This window comes from Homarus americanus, unplaced genomic scaffold (genome assembly GCF_018991925.1).
Source record: "Homarus americanus isolate GMGI-L3 unplaced genomic scaffold, GMGI_Hamer_2.0 scaffold12264, whole genome shotgun sequence".
NCBI classification, from domain to species: domain Eukaryota; kingdom Metazoa; phylum Arthropoda; class Malacostraca; order Decapoda; family Nephropidae; genus Homarus; species Homarus americanus.
The window spans coordinates 229,741-249,473 of record NW_024734320.1 but is presented as its reverse complement, the minus strand read 5'-3'; the positions used below and the strand labels follow the sequence as shown (position 1 = coordinate 249,473).

Here is a 19,733-nt window from a genome sequence, read left to right as displayed (position 1 = left end):
CAGGAAACAGATCAGGAAAGGGAATCCCGTCTTAATGCTGACAGATAGCAAACAGCAGAAAGGCCTTCTCTAGAAAATGATCAAGTGCATGAAATTCGTTTGAATGCTAATAGACAAGAGCAGCATTTAACTATGACAATGAGATAGAGTATGAAAAGTATCCCTCTGTTGTCATTGGCAACATGGATAATAAATGTGAACACTACAGTGCAAAGAAGTACAAAGGAGAATCTGCTGGACTGTGCTGCTCTCATGGGAGAGTACCACTGCCAAATTTGGAAAAACCACCACAACCATTGAAGACTCTCATGCTGGGAACAACACCAGAGTCAAAACACTTCTTGGAAAATATACGGAAGTACAATTCATGCTTCCAGATGACATCCTTTGGAGCTACCAGAGTAGTTCGTGAGCACGGATACATGCCCACATTCAAAGTCCAGGGTCAAGTCTATCACAAAGCAGGATCCCTCTTACCACTGGAAGATGAGCAGGCAAAGTTCCTCCAAATCTACTTCATGGGAGATCATGAAAAGCAGACTACTATCAGGTGTGGCAATATTCAAGGTGTCAGACATGACATTGCCCTATCTATCCAAGACATGCCTTCTGACGAGTACAAAGTCAGGATCAAAGCAGACACGACCCCTAAGGGAGAACATGAAAGAAGATTCAATGCTCCTGTAGTTGATGAAGTAGCCATCCTGATTGTCGGTTAAGAGTTTGAGAAACGAGACATCATACTCAAAATGAGAGACGAGTCGCTCACAAGAAGAACATGATGCCACATGTACTGGAAGCTACAATACTGACAGGAAAAGCTAAAGGAGAGGACGTTTTTATACCAAGGATACCTCTCATCACCACTGACCTGCCATTTGAGTTCAAGCGACTTCAGTTCCCGGTTAAAGTGAGCTTTGCCATGACCATCTACAAAAGCCAGGGACAGTCCCTAAAGATGGTTGGCCTAAACCTGGTGTTTCCTTGCTTCTCTCATGGACAGTTCTAGGTTGGATGCTCCAGAGTGGGAACTGCCAAAAATCTGTACATTCTTGCTGCTAATGGCAAAACCAAAAATGTGGTCTACCCTAATGCACTACAGTGAGACAATGTGGAGCCTCCCGGAGGTTGGCGTCCTACCATGGCCTAGCGAAAGAGCGCGATTCCGCTAGTGTGTATATATATATATATATATATATATATATATATATATATATATATATATATATATATATATATATATATATATATATATATATATATATATATATATAACCCTTTAAGTATAATGCTAACAAGAATAATAAAACCGTACCCAATACAATAAAGGACATCAGTTTTATTAAATATATAAACCATAAATTCCAAAATATTATTATATTTCAATTAAAAAAAAACTCAATAAAGAGAACTCACAGAAAGCAAAGAGGAAGGGCAGAAATGTCCAGTCTCGGAGGCCTCCCATTGGTCGGTGAACGGTGGGAGAAGTCAACCAATCACAGATCTTCTTTGTCGATCAACCCGGAAGGAACTGAAAAGATAAATATTATTATTATTATTATTATTATTTTGTTACCAGCTAGAGAGAATATTTATAAAGTCATACAGTTGGTAACAGTAACATAAACACTATGGTTCTGAAGGTTCCAATGTAATAAGACTATTAAATCTGACGCGTATAATAAAAATACATAGGTAAATTATATGTCAAATACAATGGTGATGCGTGGGAGACATACAGTGGTAAACGTATTGGGTAAAACCTTTTAGCTCGTTGAGTCCTGGAGGGTTAAATCATTTTCTTTAAAGGGTTAAACCGTCCTCAAGAGGCTAGGTTAGGTTAGGTTTTCTCTGAAGTTGTGTCTTGTTTATATTGCCTGAGTTCCTTCTCTGATTTACTACTATCAACCTGAAATGTTTCGCCATTACAAGACTGACTTCCCCCAGGCCCGCCCTCCTTAACCCTGGGAGGAGGTCCCTGTCTCTCTATGGTCCACCCCTTACTCTGGGGGACCCCTCTACGTTACGCTAGACCCAGAGAGACGCCCCAGGGTTTAGGTCAGTCCTCAGTGAATGGGTCGTTACATAAGCAATGATTTACATACGTGATATAAACAAACACCTTTTGTTGGAGTAGTGTCCCTCACCCTATGTGCTTCACCCTATATACCTCACCTTGCGTCCCTCACCACGTGTACCTCACCCAAAATCCCTCAACCTGTGTCCCTCCCTCACCCCGTGTGCCTCACCCTACATCCCTCATCCTGTGTCCCCCACCCTCTGTACCAATGAATTTATTCTCAATATAAATACAAGAGCCATTACCGTGGAGGGTGCGAGTCGCCAGGCACCATCACCCGCCGGGCCCCGACTGACAATCTACGACCAATTACTCCACCAACATAAATTTCCTGATAAAGTGTTAAAAAAACGGGGTGGCGACTACCGGGGCGAGGTGGCGACTGCTCGAGCGAGGCGGCGATTAAGAGGGCGAGGCAGCGTCGACCAGGACGAGGCGACCTCCACTCACACCCCCTACAGCTAATGTCAGAGAATGGATTATGTCAAAACATTTAACAGGAGGAAATCGATACTTGTGTTGAGAGTGATGGTGGGTTCCGTAGGCATTGTGGACCGTGGGAGTGTGGGGGTGGGGGAGTGCGGGAGGGGTGGGGGTGCAGGTGAGGGGCGGGGAGAGGGCCTGCCAGTGTCACTATGGCTACAAGAGGTGACAGACAGACAGACACCTTGACTGGAGGAAGGGTGCGGGGGCGGTGGGGCCGAGGATGGTCAGCAACAGGTGGAATGGAGGGGCTATTTTATTTAACGGTCCGTACTCTTCTTTATGGTACGGCCGAGGGACAGGGATGCTGGTACGGCCGAGGCACTGGGGGGGAGGCCGGGAGCGAGAAGAGACGGGAGGGAGGTGAGGGGGGAGAACACGGGGAAGGAAGGGGGGCTGGCCGTGATGTATGTTACGGCCGTACACTGGATTATACTTTATAGGTCGTCACAGTTCAGGGTGATCAAAATAATGGGCAATTCTTGGTTGTTTTGGTGATGGGGGCGTGGGTTGTGGGGGCGTGGGATGTGGGGGCGTGGGCTGTGGGTTGTGAGGGCGTGGGCTGTGGGGGCGTGGGTTGTGGGGGCGTGGGTTGTGGGGGCGTGGGATGTGGGGGCGTGGGCTGTGGGTTGTGAGGGCGTGGACTGTGGGGCATGGGTTGTGGGGCGTGGGCATTGGGGGCGTGGGCAGTTTCAGCAATCTTGACACCACCACACAGGCCACCCTCTTCCATCTAGTTACCTGAAAGCCCTCGAGTACGATAACTTAACCCCCTGAGTACGATAACTCAGCCCAACGAGTACGATATCATCTTACTCAAGGAATAAGTCATCGTACAGGAGAGATTGAGTGATTGTACTCAAGAGAATAATTAAACCACTGTACTCAAGCGTACCACAGATTAAAATTATCAAAATAAAATTTAACATATGTAGGAGACCTCAAGGACACCATGTAGGACACGTCACAACACGTAGGAGACCTCAAGGACACCATGTAGGACACGTCACAACACGTAGGAGACCTCAAGGACACCATGTAGGACACGTCACATCACGTAGGACACCTCAAGGACACCATGTGGGCGATCATCGTAGGACACCTCAGGGACACCATTTAGGGACGTCATCACGTAGGACACCTCAAGGACACCATGTGGGACGTCACAACGTAGGGACCTCAAGGACACCATGTGGGACACGTCACAACACGTAGGGACCTCAAGGACACCATGTAGAACGCATATACACGTGGGACACCTCCAAGGACACCATGGGGCAGTCACATCGTAGGACACCTCAGGACACCCATTTGGGCAGATCACATCGTAGGACACCTCTGGACACCATGTGGGACGTCACATCACGTAGGGAGGCCTCAAGGACACCATGTGGACAAACACGTAGAAGGACACCTCAAGGACTATGTGGGACACGTCACAACACGTGGGGACCTGTAGGACCTGCCATGTGGGACCCGTCTGCAGCACGTGGGGAGACCTCAAGGACACCATGTAGGACACGTCACAACACGTAGGAGACCTCAAGGACACCATGTAGGACACGTCACAACACGTAGGAGACCTCAAGGACACCATGTAGGACACGTCACAACACGTAGGAGACCTCAAGGACACCATGTAGGACACGTCACAACACGTAGGACACCTCAAGGAAACCATGTAGGACACCTCAAGGACGCCAGAAGGCCAACAGCGCCACACAATACCTGTTGGTGTCATGCGCAAATTCCTCCCATTCTACCATATCCAGTGTTTGTCTGTTTGTCTGTTTGTCTTAGCCAATAGTTTGTACTTACTCGTAAACACACAGATAGAAACAGTCTTTACATTTCTATCCTTATCTTACTGTTATTGAAGACTTATTATTCATGTATTTTGACATAATTCAACGGATAGATAAACACAGATAGATAGATTGATAGACACAGATAGATAGATTGATAGACACAGATTGATAGATAGATAGATACTCGTCAATATTGAAATGGTAACTCACAGACTACCTTCATGATCCCCCCCCCCCTCTCCCGACAACAACGGACGAGGGTTAATAAGTGTCGTACGTGATTAAGAGCCATTGTTTTGCATCACACGGACTGTTAAGAGACATAATAGACTAGGGGTCATTATAATGTTCCACAACACAAGGGAAGATAAATGGAGAACGGGAATTTTCATAATACACTATAAACTCTTATAATATATTAAGTATTAAACATATCTACGCTATATACACAGAAAGGTGGAAATAAACGTACATCAACTACAACTGCGTAATAACACCAGGGACAAAACGACAAGAACCTCTAATCCTATAATCAACACGTGGGATAAGCTTTACCTATCACAATATAAATTATAATTATAATCCAAATCCATATACACAAAGTAAACTTAGGGTGAGGTGACCACTCAGTAGTACAAACACAAAACCCTCAAACACCGGATACATACACAGCGCGGGCCAGATAACACGTCAAGAAGCCAGGGTGGTGAGGAAGTGACTGCTACTGGTAGACTATACGATATCCCAACACATAATCCATTCAGGTATACACTGTACTGTATATACCTGCATATATCAAGTACACACGCAGGTAGTCATGGTCAGTAGCCACCTAAATGACTATACCACACACGCCTTAACAAGACACTCACCTCCAGGGTCCGGGGATGGTTTCTGAGCCTCAGGTGGTAGACGGTGTTTATGTATGGTAAGTCACAGAGTGGATTACCGGAGCTACTGTGACTTGGATGGTGACTATATTAGCTCCAGGTAGCCAGCCAGGTGTAGTTCAGGTAGGAGGAAGGGAAGTTTAAACAAGTGATGCTAAATGTCTAAACTGTGGCAGACAAGATGACATCACCAATTGTGTTTACATGTGGGTGTTTGTTTGTTTGTGTCGTTATGAAGTGTATGTTGCTGTTTGTTTATGTGGGTATTAACACCTTGAGTACGATGATTTAACACCTTGAGTACGATGATTTAACACCTTGAGTACGATGATTTAACACCTTGAGTACGATGATTTAACACCTTGAGTACGATGATTTAACCCTTTGATGGAGATGGGAGGTGTGTGTGTGTGTGTGTGTGTGTGTCTGTGTGTCTGTGTGTGTGTGTGTGTAAGTGCCGCCTGATGACTCATTGATGTATTGGGTATTCACGGCAGCCATTCACATGTATATTGTTAAAGATAATCAATACTTGGGAGACAACGGCACACACACACACACACACACACACACACACACTAACCCAAGTTACCTGTATTAACTTCATTGCACTCCAACTAATTACCACCTGTAATGCCTCGCCCTCCACTGTACCCAACTCACTCATAACTTGACACTCGAGGGTGATGGTCCCACTCCACCTCCTAACTCGCTAAACCTTGACACCAGATTTTCCCCTTTTGTTTTCCCATCACCTGAACAATAATATCCAAGTTGGGTATAAATTTTCCTTTATATCTTCCTAAACTTTAATATTATGTAAGTTTTAAAGTCTTTTACATCACCTATATAATTTACAAACCATTTCCTGCTTTTCTCACTATTTACGGATGACCTAAATAATGTCTGTAACTTTTATATACATTACAATTAATTTATATAGAGAAAAGTTCATTATATAAATTCAATTAACTATGGTGATTTAGTTAGATAATTTACACAACACTTTCGTAATATTTTCCTTCTGATAACCTAACCTAACCTAACCTTCTGTAGTGAGGTAGTAGAATGTCTCTCTCTCTCTCTCTCTCTCTCTCTCTCTCTCAACTTCACCAACTATAACTTCCTATCGTCAATATGCACGACTGACTGGTTTGTTTCTGTCACATGTATTTGACAAGTCCTGACACACACACACACACACACACACACACACACGTTACCCTTTTCCTAAAAAACATTCTAACACCACCACCAAACTCCCATAATAGACCTAACATTCTAACATTCACACTACGAACATTCACACACACACACACACACACACACACACATACAGCACTGAACCACCAGGAGAAGCAGAAAAGGGAGGAAAGTGAGAAAGAGTGTGAGAGTGGCAATGGTGCGAGAGGAGAACGCAGGGAATGTTTGATTGTAGCCTTCCTGGCGACTTCCCCACACACACACACAAAAGAGTCTTCCAACCTGATTTCATATTCCATTGAAATTTTGACGTCACTAAGGCCAAATATTACTATATAGTATTCTGAGAGACATGTTAAGGGATTGTTTTTTGTTATTATTATTTAGGGTTTTTAAAGGCTACCAAGGGCTATCAAGGGCTACAAGGGCTTCCAGGACTACTAAAGGCTCAAAGGCTTCTAAGGGTTCCAGGGCTTCTAACGGCTCAAGGGCTTCTCGGGGCTCAAGGACTACTAAAACTCAAGGGCTTCAAAATGGTTTCCAGGGCTACTAAGAGCTACAAGGACTACTTAGGGCTACAAGGTTTACTACGGGCTCAAGGGCTTTTAGGGGCTCAAGGGCTACTAAGGGCTTAAGGCTAAAATGCCAAAGACTCGAGGGATTAAGAGCTCAGGCCTCAATCGCTAAGGGCTCGATGGCTAAGAGAGGAGGAGGGGGAATGTAATCTAAGAAGAGCAAGGGGAGGAGATGTAGGGAGATGGATAGACAAAGGAGAGAGAGAGAGAGAGGGGAGCAAAGGAAAGAAGAGGAGAAAGAGAGGTAAACAAAGGTGAGGAGAAGGAGAAGAAAGAAGAGGAGGAGGAGGTGAAGAGGAGGAGGAAGAGGAGGAGGAGGTGGAGAGGAGGAGGAAGAGGAGGGAGATTTAGTCGCTCACAACCATTGGAGTAAAACTTGAACAATGAGACACGTGGAAGCTGTCATCCTCACTACCACCCTCCCTCAACCTCTTCTCTCTTCCCCCTCCTCCCTCCCTCTTCTTTCTCTCCATTTATTTCTCCGCTCCCTCTTCCCTCCTTCCTCTCTCTCTCTCCCTCCAACCTCCTCTCTCTCTCTCTCCCTCCTCTCTCTCTCTCCAACTCCCCCTCCTCTCTTTCCTCTCTCTCCAACCCTCCTCTCTCTCTCTCTCCTCCTCTCCTCCTATCCCTCCCTCCTCCTCTCTCTCTCCTTCCCTTTTCCTCCTCCACCTCTCTTCTCCTCCTCCTCCTCCCTTCACCCATTTTCCCACCAAATACAAGAAAGGTTGGATGAGGGAGAGAGATGGAAAGAGAACCAACATAGGGCAGCAGATGGCAGGGTGAGGGTGAGGGTGAGGGGGGGTGAGGGGTGGGGGAGGGGGGAGTGGGTGGTGAGGGAGGGGGGTGAGGAGGGGAGTGAGGGGGGTGGGGGATGAGGGGGGGGTGAGGAGTGGGAAGTGAGGTGGGGAGGGGTGAGGGTGAGGGTGAGGAGTGGGAAGTGGTGAGGGGGTGAGGGGGGGGGAGGGGGGAGGGAGGGTGAGGGGTGGGGGGAGTGGGGGTGGGGGGTGAGAGGGGGTGAGGGGAGTGGGGGAAGTGGGAAGGGAGGGGGGTGGTGGGAGGGGGTGAGGGGGTGAGGGTGAGGGAGGGGAAGTGAGGGGATGAGGGGTGAGGGGGGGGAAAGTGATGGGGGGGGGAGGGGGGAGGGGGAGGGAGGGGTGGGGGTGAGGGGGTGAGGTGGGGAAGTGAGGGGGTGGAGGGGTGAGGGGGTGAGGGGTGAGGGGAGGGGGAAGGAGGGTAGGGGGGTGAGGGGGTGAGGGAGGGGAAGTGAGGGTGGGGGGGGGAGAGGGGGTGGGGAGGGGGAGGGAGGAGGGTGGTGGAGGGGGTGAGGGGTGAGGGGTGAGGGGGTGGGGAAAGTGGAGGGGGTGAGGGGGGGTGAGGGGTGAGGGAGTGGGGGTGGGGGCGGGGAGGGGTGGTGAGGAGGGGGAGTGAGGGATGGAGGGGTGGGAGTGGGGGTGAGGGTGGTGGGAGGGGGGGTGAGGGGGGGAGGGGGGGAGGGGGAGGGGTGGGGGAGAGGGGGTGAGGGGGTGGAGGGGGTGAGGGAGTGGGGGGAGTGAGGGGGTGAGTGAGGGGGTGAGAGTGAGGGGTGAGGGAGGGGGAAGTGAGGGGTGAGTGAGTGGGGGGGTGAGGGGTGAGGGGGGTGAGGGGGGGTGGAGGGAGTGGGGGGGTGAGGGGGGTGGAGTGAGGGAGGGGTGAGGGAGTGGGGAAGTGAGGGGGGATGAGGGGGGTGAGGGAAGGTTGACAATATTTCTCAGGTAACAACCAAGTCAAGGGGCCGTCAGCTGAGTTAATCCAATTAAACCATTAGGGCGGCGGGCAGACGTCACAACTAGCTGTCAACACACCTCACAGACGGCTGACGGCTGCTTATTATAAATTCTAAATGGCTCCTCTTATTCCCTGCCATCCCCCCCCCCACACCAACCTCCTCTCCCCACACCTCTCCACCCACCACCATCGACTCACCTACCTCCTTCCACTATCTCCCCACTCACACCTGCTTCCTTCCCTTCCACTATCTCCCCACTCCACACCTGCTTCCTCCCCTTCCACTATCTCCCCACTCCACACCCATTTCCTCCCCTTCCACTATCTCCCCACCCACACATCCCCCCATCTCCACTACACCCCTACCCTCACCTCCACCACTACAACAACAGCAGTGGTAGATACAGTATCACAGACAAAACACCCAACTGCTGTAGTATCCATAACAACTGAGGCAACAATTGTAACAGCAACAGTAAAATCAAGCAAGGAGGAAAGACAGAAGCAACAGACCCACAAGACAACAATGAATTGCACCTCCTGGAACTATAACATAAACAGACAACAAAAAAACATAACATTAACGGAGATAACATTGAACATTAGTATCAACAGCATAGAGAAGAGCAGCTAGGAGGAGGAGGAGGGAGAGGAAGAGGAAGAGGAGGAGAGGAAGAGGAGAAAAGAGGGGGAGTAAGAGGAGGAGGGGGAAAGAGGACGAGAATGAGAAGAGGAGTAAGAGGAAGATGAAGTAGAAGAAAATGAGGAGAGGAAGAAAAGTAAGAGGAGGATAAAGAAGAAGAAGAAGAAGCGGTAGCAGGCAGACAGGCACTAAGTGTTGTAAGCGGGGAGGAGGGATGGGTGAGGGGGCAGGAGGAGGTCTGGTAGGCAGGGAGAGAACAAGACCAGCCAACCTCCACCGATTTCCTCAACACACACTCGCTTCTTCCTCCATACTGCTGATTGGATGACTGCTGGCGAGAGATCCTAGGGAGGGCACCACCAAGCCACGCCAGGGAGGGAAGGGAAGGGAGGGTAAGGGAAGAGGAGGGAAGGAGGGGGAGAGGGAAGGACGGGGAGGGGAGGGAACACACCAAGTAAGGAACAGCCAAATTAAGCCGAGAGGAAACTTACACATAAACACAAGAACAGACGAGGGACGCAGAGAGAGAGAGAGAGAGAGAGAGAGAGAGAGAGAGAGAGAGAGAGAGAGAGAGAGAGAGAGAGAGCGAGAGAGGTACAGGAGATAAGAGGAACGTGTGTGTGTGTGTGTGTGTGTGTGTGTCGCAATGTCAATGTACCTTAATCAGATCTGACTATTAAGACTGTGGCTCGTTAGAATTTGGGTCCAACGGCCACACCTTCTGACACCGGCCACACTTTCTGAAGCTGACCACACCTGACACTGACCACACCTGACACTGACCACACCTGACACTGACCACACCTGACGCTGACCACACCTGACACTGACCACACCTGACGCTGACCACACCTGACACTGACCACACCTGACACTGACCACACCTGACACTGACCACACCTGACACTGACCACACCTGACGCTGACCACACCTGACGCTGACCACACCTGACGCTGACCACGCCTGACGCTGACCACACCTGACACTGACCACACCTGACACTGACCACACCTGACACTGACCACACCTGACACTGACCACATACAGCATTATAACACTCTACTATTATATGCCACAAGAGAAAGAAAAGGCGAGTCAATCCATCAAATCTGAATTTAAACTCAAAAACAGTAATGCCAATCAGGAGTTAATTAAACCTCTATCTTAAACAGCTTGCTAGTTTCATTTAGGTTCAATAATGTTATTCGTTTTTTTTTTTACGGGAATTAGCCAACCCGGGCACAGGTCAAACGACCCACAACGGAGCCTGGGGGGCGAAAAAAAAAGAACGGAAAGAAATTGAAAATATAGAAAAAAAGGTTATACTGTATTAATCTACACCACGAAGATGCCGGAAAACCAGCTTTTTAAAGTGAGACAGATTGTAAGAGCATGGAAACACAGAAGAAGGCAAAGCATTCCACAGTTTGGCTGTGTGAGGAAAGAAGGAGGTACTATAACGGGCTATTCTCGTGTGACCGATATCAACAGAGAAATGGTGGGCACCGCGGGCAAGACGTGTGTTACGAACCCACGGCCTTACCGGCGGTACACAGGATGCCAAATCCCCTGAACATTGCCCGTTAAAGTACCTGTAAAAGAGAGAGAGTGAAGCAACATTGCGGCGAAGAGAAAGGGGAGAGAGAATGTCGACTAAAGGAGGAGAGTTAATAAGACGAAATGCCTTTGATTCCACCCTATCTAATAGTTGGACAGAAGAAGAGCCACCCCAGATATGAGAGCAGTACTCCAAGTTAGGACGAATGAATCCCTTATATACTTGGAGCAACTGCTCAGGAGTGAAGTAGCTGCGGCATCTGTACAGCATTCCCAACTTTATTGGCCAGTCTCAGTTATGTCACTTTCTGGTCATTTTCAACACCTTCAAATAACAACACTACAATCATCACCACAACACTATCACCACCACCACCACCACAATAACACTATCACCAACAACACCACATCACCACCACAACACCACCCTGACATAACCTCGTCCACATCGTTAACCCCCACTTCACCACCATCAACGTTCACACTTCAATAAAATAACAATAATACTTGTAGTGAAGGTTGTACAGTCTCCAGCACCGCCTCACCTCCTGCTCATAACCACAACACACATCACAACCTCTGTATTAATAACGGGACAATGGTGACAGTGTTGCCAGATCATAAGCGAGTGCTGCGGCCAGGGAGGGGGACAATAATATGTTAATAGGGCAGTAAACCTATGATGGTAACACTTATGTGGAGGGGACGGCAACAGGTGGTGGACCCGGTACACACACACACACACACACACATACATACATACATACATACATACACGGCTACAAACACGCACATACACAGTAATGAAACAGGTAATATCAACATTCACAACCACACGCCAGCCTGGAAATTCTAATCCAGAAAGTTGAGGCAAATCTCTTTAACGCGAGCTGGCCGACATTACTCTCACTTAGCTTCCATTTAATAACTTTTAGACACGAGGAGAAAAACGCGTAAGAATGTCACTGGTTTAGCGAGAAGGTGATGGTAACAATAATAAATAATAAATAATAAATAATAAATAATAAATAATAATAATAATAATAATAATAATAATAATAATAATAATAATAATAATAATAATAATAATAGTAATAGTAATAGTAATAATAGTAATAGTAATAGTAATAATAGTAATAGTAATAGTAATAGTAATAATAATAATAATAATAATAATAATAATAATAATAATAATAATAATAATAATAATAATAATAATAATAATTATAAAAGTCATGATGGTTTTTTTTATAAATTATATCGATGAAAATTCAACAGTAAATCGCACTTTGGGTTTAATCCGATTAAATTTGTTGACCCAAAATGTTGATTCTTACAATAAAAACTGATGATTAAACACACACACACACACACCTCCCACACATACACACCTCCCACACATACACAAACACGCCCACCTACCACACTCGTCATTTTCATTAAGTCATTTTAAGCAATCTTCACCACGTCACCACGACACCTTCACCAAGTCATCTTCAAATCATGTTCAGTGTAGGTTAGAGCACGTCAGTAGATGGCGGCCAACACAGCAACAGGTTATTAAGATAGAGAGAGATTGTCGACCCAGATACTGTGTGATGAACATAAGGTGTGTCACCCTGCCTCCCGGACATCTATGTGGGACACACACACACACACACACACACACACACACACACACACACACACACACACACACACACACACCATTTAGTATACCTCGCGCTGTGAACCGACCTGGCGTGACTCTCCATTATGGTTCTCTTGTAGGCCGTAGACAGACACACAGACGAAGATGACCGGTTTTCGTTTCCTTGGTCGTAAATCAGATGAAAACAATAGTTGGGAAGTTAATCCAACTCACAGAAACACATTAAACTTACCTGAACAAATAACTTGAAGTCTTCGTCAGGCAGGTGTTGACACTCTTCACTAAACTGTCTGACAAACACATACACACTTGGGTACACTAACACAATTGAGTACACTATTCCACTAACACACTTTAGCACACTAACACACTTCACTACACCGCCATCACCCATACAGCCCTCAAGTCACAAGCAGTAACCACTCGCCCTTACCAGCTTCACTCACTACCAACGATCAACTTCATTTCCAGCAGCAGCGACGTGTGGTTGGTGAAGCGTCCAGGAATTACAGCAGGAATTACAAAGTGAGCGGACGGGTTGGGTTAGTTTAGGTTAGGTCCTAACTACCCTGGCCAAAGCCCAACCCCTGAAGCCCAAAAGTCCTACACTGGAATTAAAGGAGGAAGGTGAGGAGTCTTGGTTAAGGTTCACGCTCCGGAGGCTTGACTCGGCGCGGCACGGAGGAGAATAGCGACAGTGGTAGCGGCCAGCGTGGAGCCCTAGAACACGTTTAACTGACCATAACACAACACTGTTAGAGCTGGTGGTGGGGGCATGTCAGGGGAAGGGGAGCTGGTGAAGGGAGGGGAAGGGGAGCTGGTGAAGGGAGGGGAAAGGGAGCTGGTGAAGAGAGGGTAAAGGGAGCTGGTGAAAGGGAGCTGGTCAAGGGGAGCTGGTGACGGGAGGGGAAAGGGAGCTGGTGAAGAGAGGGTAAAGGGAGCTGGTGAAGGGAGCTGGTCAAGAGGAGCTGGTGAAGGGAGGGAAGGGGAGCTGAAAGGGAGCTGGGGAGCTGGGAGGGAGGGGAGCTGGTGAAGGGAGGAGCAGCTGGGGAGGAGCAGAAAAGGACAAGTGAAGGGGCAGAAAAGGGCAAGTGAAGGAGCAGAAAAGGGGCAAGTTAAGGGGCAGAAAAGGGGCGAGTGTCAGGGGAGAGAGATAGAGAGAAAGAGACAAAAAACGGCATATAGACAGAGAGAAGAATGGGGGATAAATAAGAAAAAAGAACAAGAGTGTGAGGAGGAAAAAGAGAGATTAGGGAGGAAGACATAGATGCCTCCTGAAAGACCTGTAAATTCACCACTGCTGGCATGTGTGTGTGTGTGTGTGTGTGTGTGTGTGTGTGTGTGTTAGCTGTGGTGTGAGAGATATATGACAAATGTTGGTGTCAGGTTGTTCCTCCTCCAGGGTATCGTTTATGTACACACACACACACACACACACACACACACACACACACACACACACACACACACACACACACACACACACACACCTAATCCTGTGTAAATCTAACCTGGATATATCTTAACTATTTTCCCACACTATAGTCTCAGTACATCCCAGTCTTCTTTCTCTAGGTGTCATCCCCACAATACACTTCTCTCACTGCTGCAACAAGTAGTGGTGGTGGCTCCTCCTCACGACACCTACACCCCCTTGCTACACCCAGACGGAGTAACACCATCAATCCTCCATCTATCACCACGCTGGCGGCAATATTTCATCTGCTCTCCTCCTCCTCCTCCTCTCCTCTCTTCTTCTCCTCCTCTTCTCTTTCTCCCACCCCACCCCTGCTGCTCCCTCTCTCCTCCTCCACCCTCTCCTGCTGCTCCCTCTCTCTCCTCCCTCCACCCTCCTGCTGCTCCCCCCTCCTCTCCTCCACCCTCCTGCTGCTCCACCCCCTCCTGCTGCTCCCCCTCTCCCTCCACCACCCTCTCTTCCTACCCCTCCTCGTCCCAAATGCCACCAGAAGCTCCCAGTCCACAAGACATTCCACCTTCTTCACGTTCATTCTTCTTAAAAATGCGTCTTGATATTAATCCTTTATTTTTCACACATTATTCAGGTTTTTGCTTTCCAATTAAGGATTATTTTCTACACCTGGGATAATTATTATTTTTTACACCTGGGATAATAATTTTTTTTTACACCTGGGATAATTATTATTTTTTACACCTAGGATAATTATTTTTTTTACACCTGGGATAATGATTATTTTTTACACCTGGGATAATTATTTTTTTACACCTGGGATAATTTTACACCTGATATAATTAGTTTTTAGGACAATTAAAAGGTGAATGAAGGTATGAGGAGAGTAGTTTGACGTACCTGAGTCACTTAACTCTTGGAACATTGCTGCTTCTGTGACGTGATTCTACTGTTACTTGCTACTGTGACGTGATTCTACTGTTACTTGCTACTGTTACTGTAATGGTAATTTCTAATACTGTTACTTGTTCCTGCAACTGTTACTGGTCCTCCCAATATGTAATTCTAGTGTTACTGCTCCTTGTTGCCGTTACTGATGCAAGGAACAGCGAGACACAGGCCCAACAATGGCCACTTATTGCTGTTGTCGCTTTAGCAGCATTTTGGTGTTATCGTTGCTGTGGCCGGTGACTGCTGTTACGACTACTGCAGCAACCAGAGGTACACTTAAAGGCGGCTGTTAATGCTGTAGGTGGAGGAGGTGTTGGAGATGGTGGTGGTGTGGAGAAAGGGGGTGTGGAGGAGGTGGTGGGGAGGAGGTGATGGAGATGGGATGGACGAAGAGGAGGAGAGTTAGTTTCTAGAGTTCAACACACACACACACACACACACACACACACACACACACACACACACACACACACACACACACACACACACACACACACACACACACACACACACACACACACACACACACACACACACACACACACACCAAGGAATACACGGCTGGTAGTATATCTTAGTGAATAAATATAAGGTGGTTTGCCCCAATGTACTCAAAGTAAAAAGGTTTTAAAAAAAGTGACGCCAATAAGAATTTTCCAGTCCAAAAAAACACCATAAAACATCTTCTCATTAATATACGAAACACTATTAAAAAAAATCATAATAAAAAAACACCATTGAAATTTTCTAATATTCTCTCATACACGACCGGTAAACAAGAGCTATTTAAAGATTTTCTGATATTCTCTAATACGTAACCCTGAAAAAAACTTAGCCGCCATTATATGATCTATGTTGGGGTATTGCCAGGTACGAGTTGGAGTTATTAAACATTGTCTCTGTAATAACGTGTTAATACATCCGTTATTAATTACTCGTCTTTGGGTCTTAATTAATGTGGGGTTTTTTAAGGTACATATAGACTTATTATTGTTATTATTATTATTATTATTATTATTATTATTGTTATTATTATTATTATTATTATTATTATTATTATTATTGTTATTATTGTTGTTATTATTATTATTGTTATTATTGTTGTTATTATTATTATTATTATTATTATTATTATTATTATTATTATTATTATTGTTATTATTACTATTATTATTATTATTATTATTATTATTATTATTATTATTATTGTGTTTAGTGTTAGCTGGTGACGGCGTGTTTTATATACAACTTAGCTGTACGTGATATAAGCTAAGTTGTACGTGGTGGTGATACTGTTCTACAGTAGAGTGTACGTGAACCAGACGCTTCTACCACGTCATAATTCATTGTTTTTCTGTAGGCAATTTACCTTAAGCCTCACGACCGACTATTTTACCTGTCCGGGCCAAATTATCTTATATTGGTGTTATGTGTTATCTGGCGCTACCTAACCTAACCCTACCTAGCTCTAACTTAACCTAACCCAGTAGGCAGCTACCAAACAGGGAGGTACTACCCCCTGGGAAGATATTGGAAGCATAATGTGTTGTCTAATGGTGGACCCTGCTGCCATATGGCATCACGAAAATTGTGACCAAGTCCCAGGTTGCTCATCTGACTTTCTGTCTCATTTACACACAATTACAGGGTCTCAATTGTTTCTCTTACTATTGACAACACAACATGCATACTGTATAGCGTTTCTCTCTCTTGATTAATTTTGTTAATTTTTGTATTTATTTATTATTATTATTATTATTATTATTTTTTTTTCGTCCCCAGGTCCTGATGTGGGTCAGTAGCCTGTGCCCGGGTAGGCTAATCCCCGTAAAAAAAACCTAACCTAACCAAACCTAACTTACCGTACCTTTAACCTATCCTAACCTAAGTGTGTGGATAGAGAGAGAGAAATATCAGATTAGTAACGTGCCCAGGTGGTAATGACGTGCCCAGATGGTGGTGGTGACGTGGACTGGTGGTAATGACGTGCCCAGATGGTGGTGGTGACGTGGACAGTTGGTAATGACGTGGCCAGGTGGTGGTGATCACGACGTGTACCCAAGGTTGTCAGAGAAATTCCACTTTAAAACACTGCCACCTGACAATTAGTTTATCACATCACGAATATTTGACTAAAGTGGATTTCTGATTTTTTTTTTTTTATAAAAGTTTTTAAATGTACGGTAGGGTGATTTAATACTGGGATGAGAGAGAGAGAGAGAGAGAGAGAGAGAGAGAGAGAGAGTGTGTGTGTGTTATGGAAAGATGCCCCCCCCACCAATATCTTCGCTTTTAGGGTGAATGGGAAAGGGGGGATGGAAGGGGGGTGTGGAGGAGGGGATGGAAGGGGATGGGTGAGAGGTGAAAGAGAGGTAGGGTAGGGGAGAGGAGAGGGAAAGGGAGGGAAGAGGAGAAGGTGAGTGGAAAGGGAGACAAGGGGGTGAGGGAAGGGGAGAGAGATGGAGGAGGTAAAAAAGATGAGATGGAGAGGAGAAAATAAAGGGAAGAGGAGAAAGGGAAGGAAGTGATGAGAGTAAGGGATGAGATAAAAGGATGAGGAGGAGAGGAGGAAAGGAAGATGAGGGAAGGGTAATTGAGAGGGGAAGGGAAGGGAAGACAGGAAAGAAAAGGAAAGGCATCTTCACCACTTTCATCTATTATATACGACGAAGGAATATCTATATAAATATAATAAAAGTTAACGAGGAAAAATAATGGAAGCCGTAGAGAGATATATATTAAAAAAAAAATCAGAAAAACAAAACAAAACACAAACTGGCATCTCTATCATGACGAAAAATCAACACTGAAGAATTTCTAAATGGCACAACATGGCCACCCCCCCCCACCTCCCTCAGGCCAGATACTAACACAACACCTTCCTCTTACTTCTCCTACAACCCTCCTCCTCTTCTTCCTTCCACCAGCCTCTTCCTCTTCCTCCTCCTCTTCCTCCCACCTCCCTCCTCCTAAATCAACACTACACCAGACCATTAAGCGACGAACCACGGGAGAAAAAATTGTGGATGTCCTTCAAAGAGTGAAAATGGTGGAGCTGAAATAATCCCGATCTCTCTCTCTCTCTCTCTCTCCCTCTCTCTCTCTCTCTCTCTCTCTCTCTCTCTCTCTCTCTCTCTCTCTCTCTCTCTCTCCTTTCCCTTCCTCTCGCTTTCTATTTCTAAACACGTTATCAAACAGAGTACTGTGTTGTGTTGAGGGAAGGGGAAGGAAAAGAAGAGGGGCTTTAATGGGGGGAGAGGCCAGAGGGAGGGGGAGAGGAGAGGAGAGGCATGAAGAAAACTTCGCCATTCACTATGCATGACCCACTCTTCCATCGTCCTGCCTTATTTATAATGAACTATGACAGGTAGTCGAATTCCTTCAATTCAGCTTCTTCCGAAATCATGATGAATTCAACCTTTGAGAGTTGAAGTTTAACCCTTTGAGGACGATGGACAACCGCTAACCCGCTTTGAGGACGATGGTTTAACTCTTTGAGGACTGAAGTTAACCCTTTGAGGACGATGGTTTAACCTTTTGAGGACTGAAGTTAATCCTTTGAGGACGATGGTTTAACCTTTTGAGGACTGAAGTTAACCCTTTGAGGACGATGGTTTAACCTTTGGTGGACTGAAGTTAACCCTTTGAGGACGATGGTTTAACCTTTTGAGGACTGAAGTTAACCCTTTGAGGACGATGGTTTAACCTTTTGAGGACTGAAGTTAATCCTTTGAGGACGATGGTTTAACCCTATGAGGACGATGGTTTAACCCTTTGAGGACGATGGTTTAACCTTTTGAGGACGATGGTTTAACCTTTTGAGGACTGAAGTTAACCCTTTGGGAACGATTATTTAACCTTTTGTAGATAATGTGCCTCTGAGGTTAAGTTAGGTTAGGTTAGGTTTGGTTCCTCAATGTTGAGTGGTTTCCTTAACGTCAATATTGTACCAAACAGGTTGTTATGACAGGGCAAGGTTCAGTACCTACCCACCTCACTCCTTCCCTCACTTCCTACCTCCGACCCCTCCCTACCCATCTCCCTCTCTCCCTACCTCCCTCCCTCCCAGCTATTAAAGGAAGGTCCCCACACCTGCTCTCTACCTCAACAATATTTATCACTTTACTCATAACAAAACCAGATACTGTATCATATCAACACCTGATAATATAACTCGGCTGGTGACTAAACTACACCACCACCACCACCATCATCACCACCACCACTAACACCACCACCATCATCACCACCACCACTACCAACACCATCATCACCACCACCACCACCACCACCACCACCACCACCATCACCACCACCATCATCACACCACCACCACTACCACCACCATCACCACCACCACACCACCACCATCATCACCACCACCACCATCACCACCACCACCACCACCATCACCACCACCTACCAACACCATCATCATCACCACCACCACCACCACCACCACCACCACCACCACCACCACCACCACCACCACACCACCACCACCACCATCACCACCACCACCACCATCACTACCACTACCACCACCATCACCATCATCACCATCACCACCACCATCATCACCACCACCTTCCATCTCCCCAGTTAATTATCCTAACCACCCAATCTTAACTTAGGGGTTATAAATGGAATTACATTAACTTAAATTAACACCGGATTCTAAACGTTATCGAATCTAAG

The 19,733-nt window shown here is 46.2% G+C and overlaps 2 protein-coding genes across 6 annotated transcripts in view; both read right to left on the bottom strand.

The window, feature by feature from the left end:
- Positions 1 to 19,733, bottom strand: part of LOC121870197 — a 115,587-nt gene that overhangs the window by 38,882 nt on the left and 56,972 nt on the right. For 3 of the 5 annotated variants that reach the window (XM_042371957.1, XM_042371961.1, XM_042371962.1), the window contains exon 2: positions 1,417 to 1,531. The gene's annotated coding sequence lies outside the window, so the exon portion shown is untranslated. Of the gene's footprint in view, positions 1 to 1,416; positions 1,532 to 5,243; positions 5,583 to 12,426; positions 12,479 to 19,733 lie in introns of those variants that run through there. The other 2 variants (XM_042371959.1, XM_042371958.1) reach the window with 2 other exon arrangements.
- Positions 3,027 to 3,296, bottom strand: LOC121870196 (gamete and mating-type specific protein A-like). Its single transcript, XM_042371956.1, has one exon. It carries the CDS (start codon positions 3,294 to 3,296, stop codon positions 3,027 to 3,029), a length of 270 nt encoding a protein of 89 aa, XP_042227890.1.

What these genes read in the sequence shown, in the direction of transcription:
- LOC121870196 (XM_042371956.1), bottom strand. Translation starts at nt 3,296, where the DNA reads ATGGAAGAGGGTGGCCTGTGTGGTGGTGTCAAGATTGCTGAAACTGCC.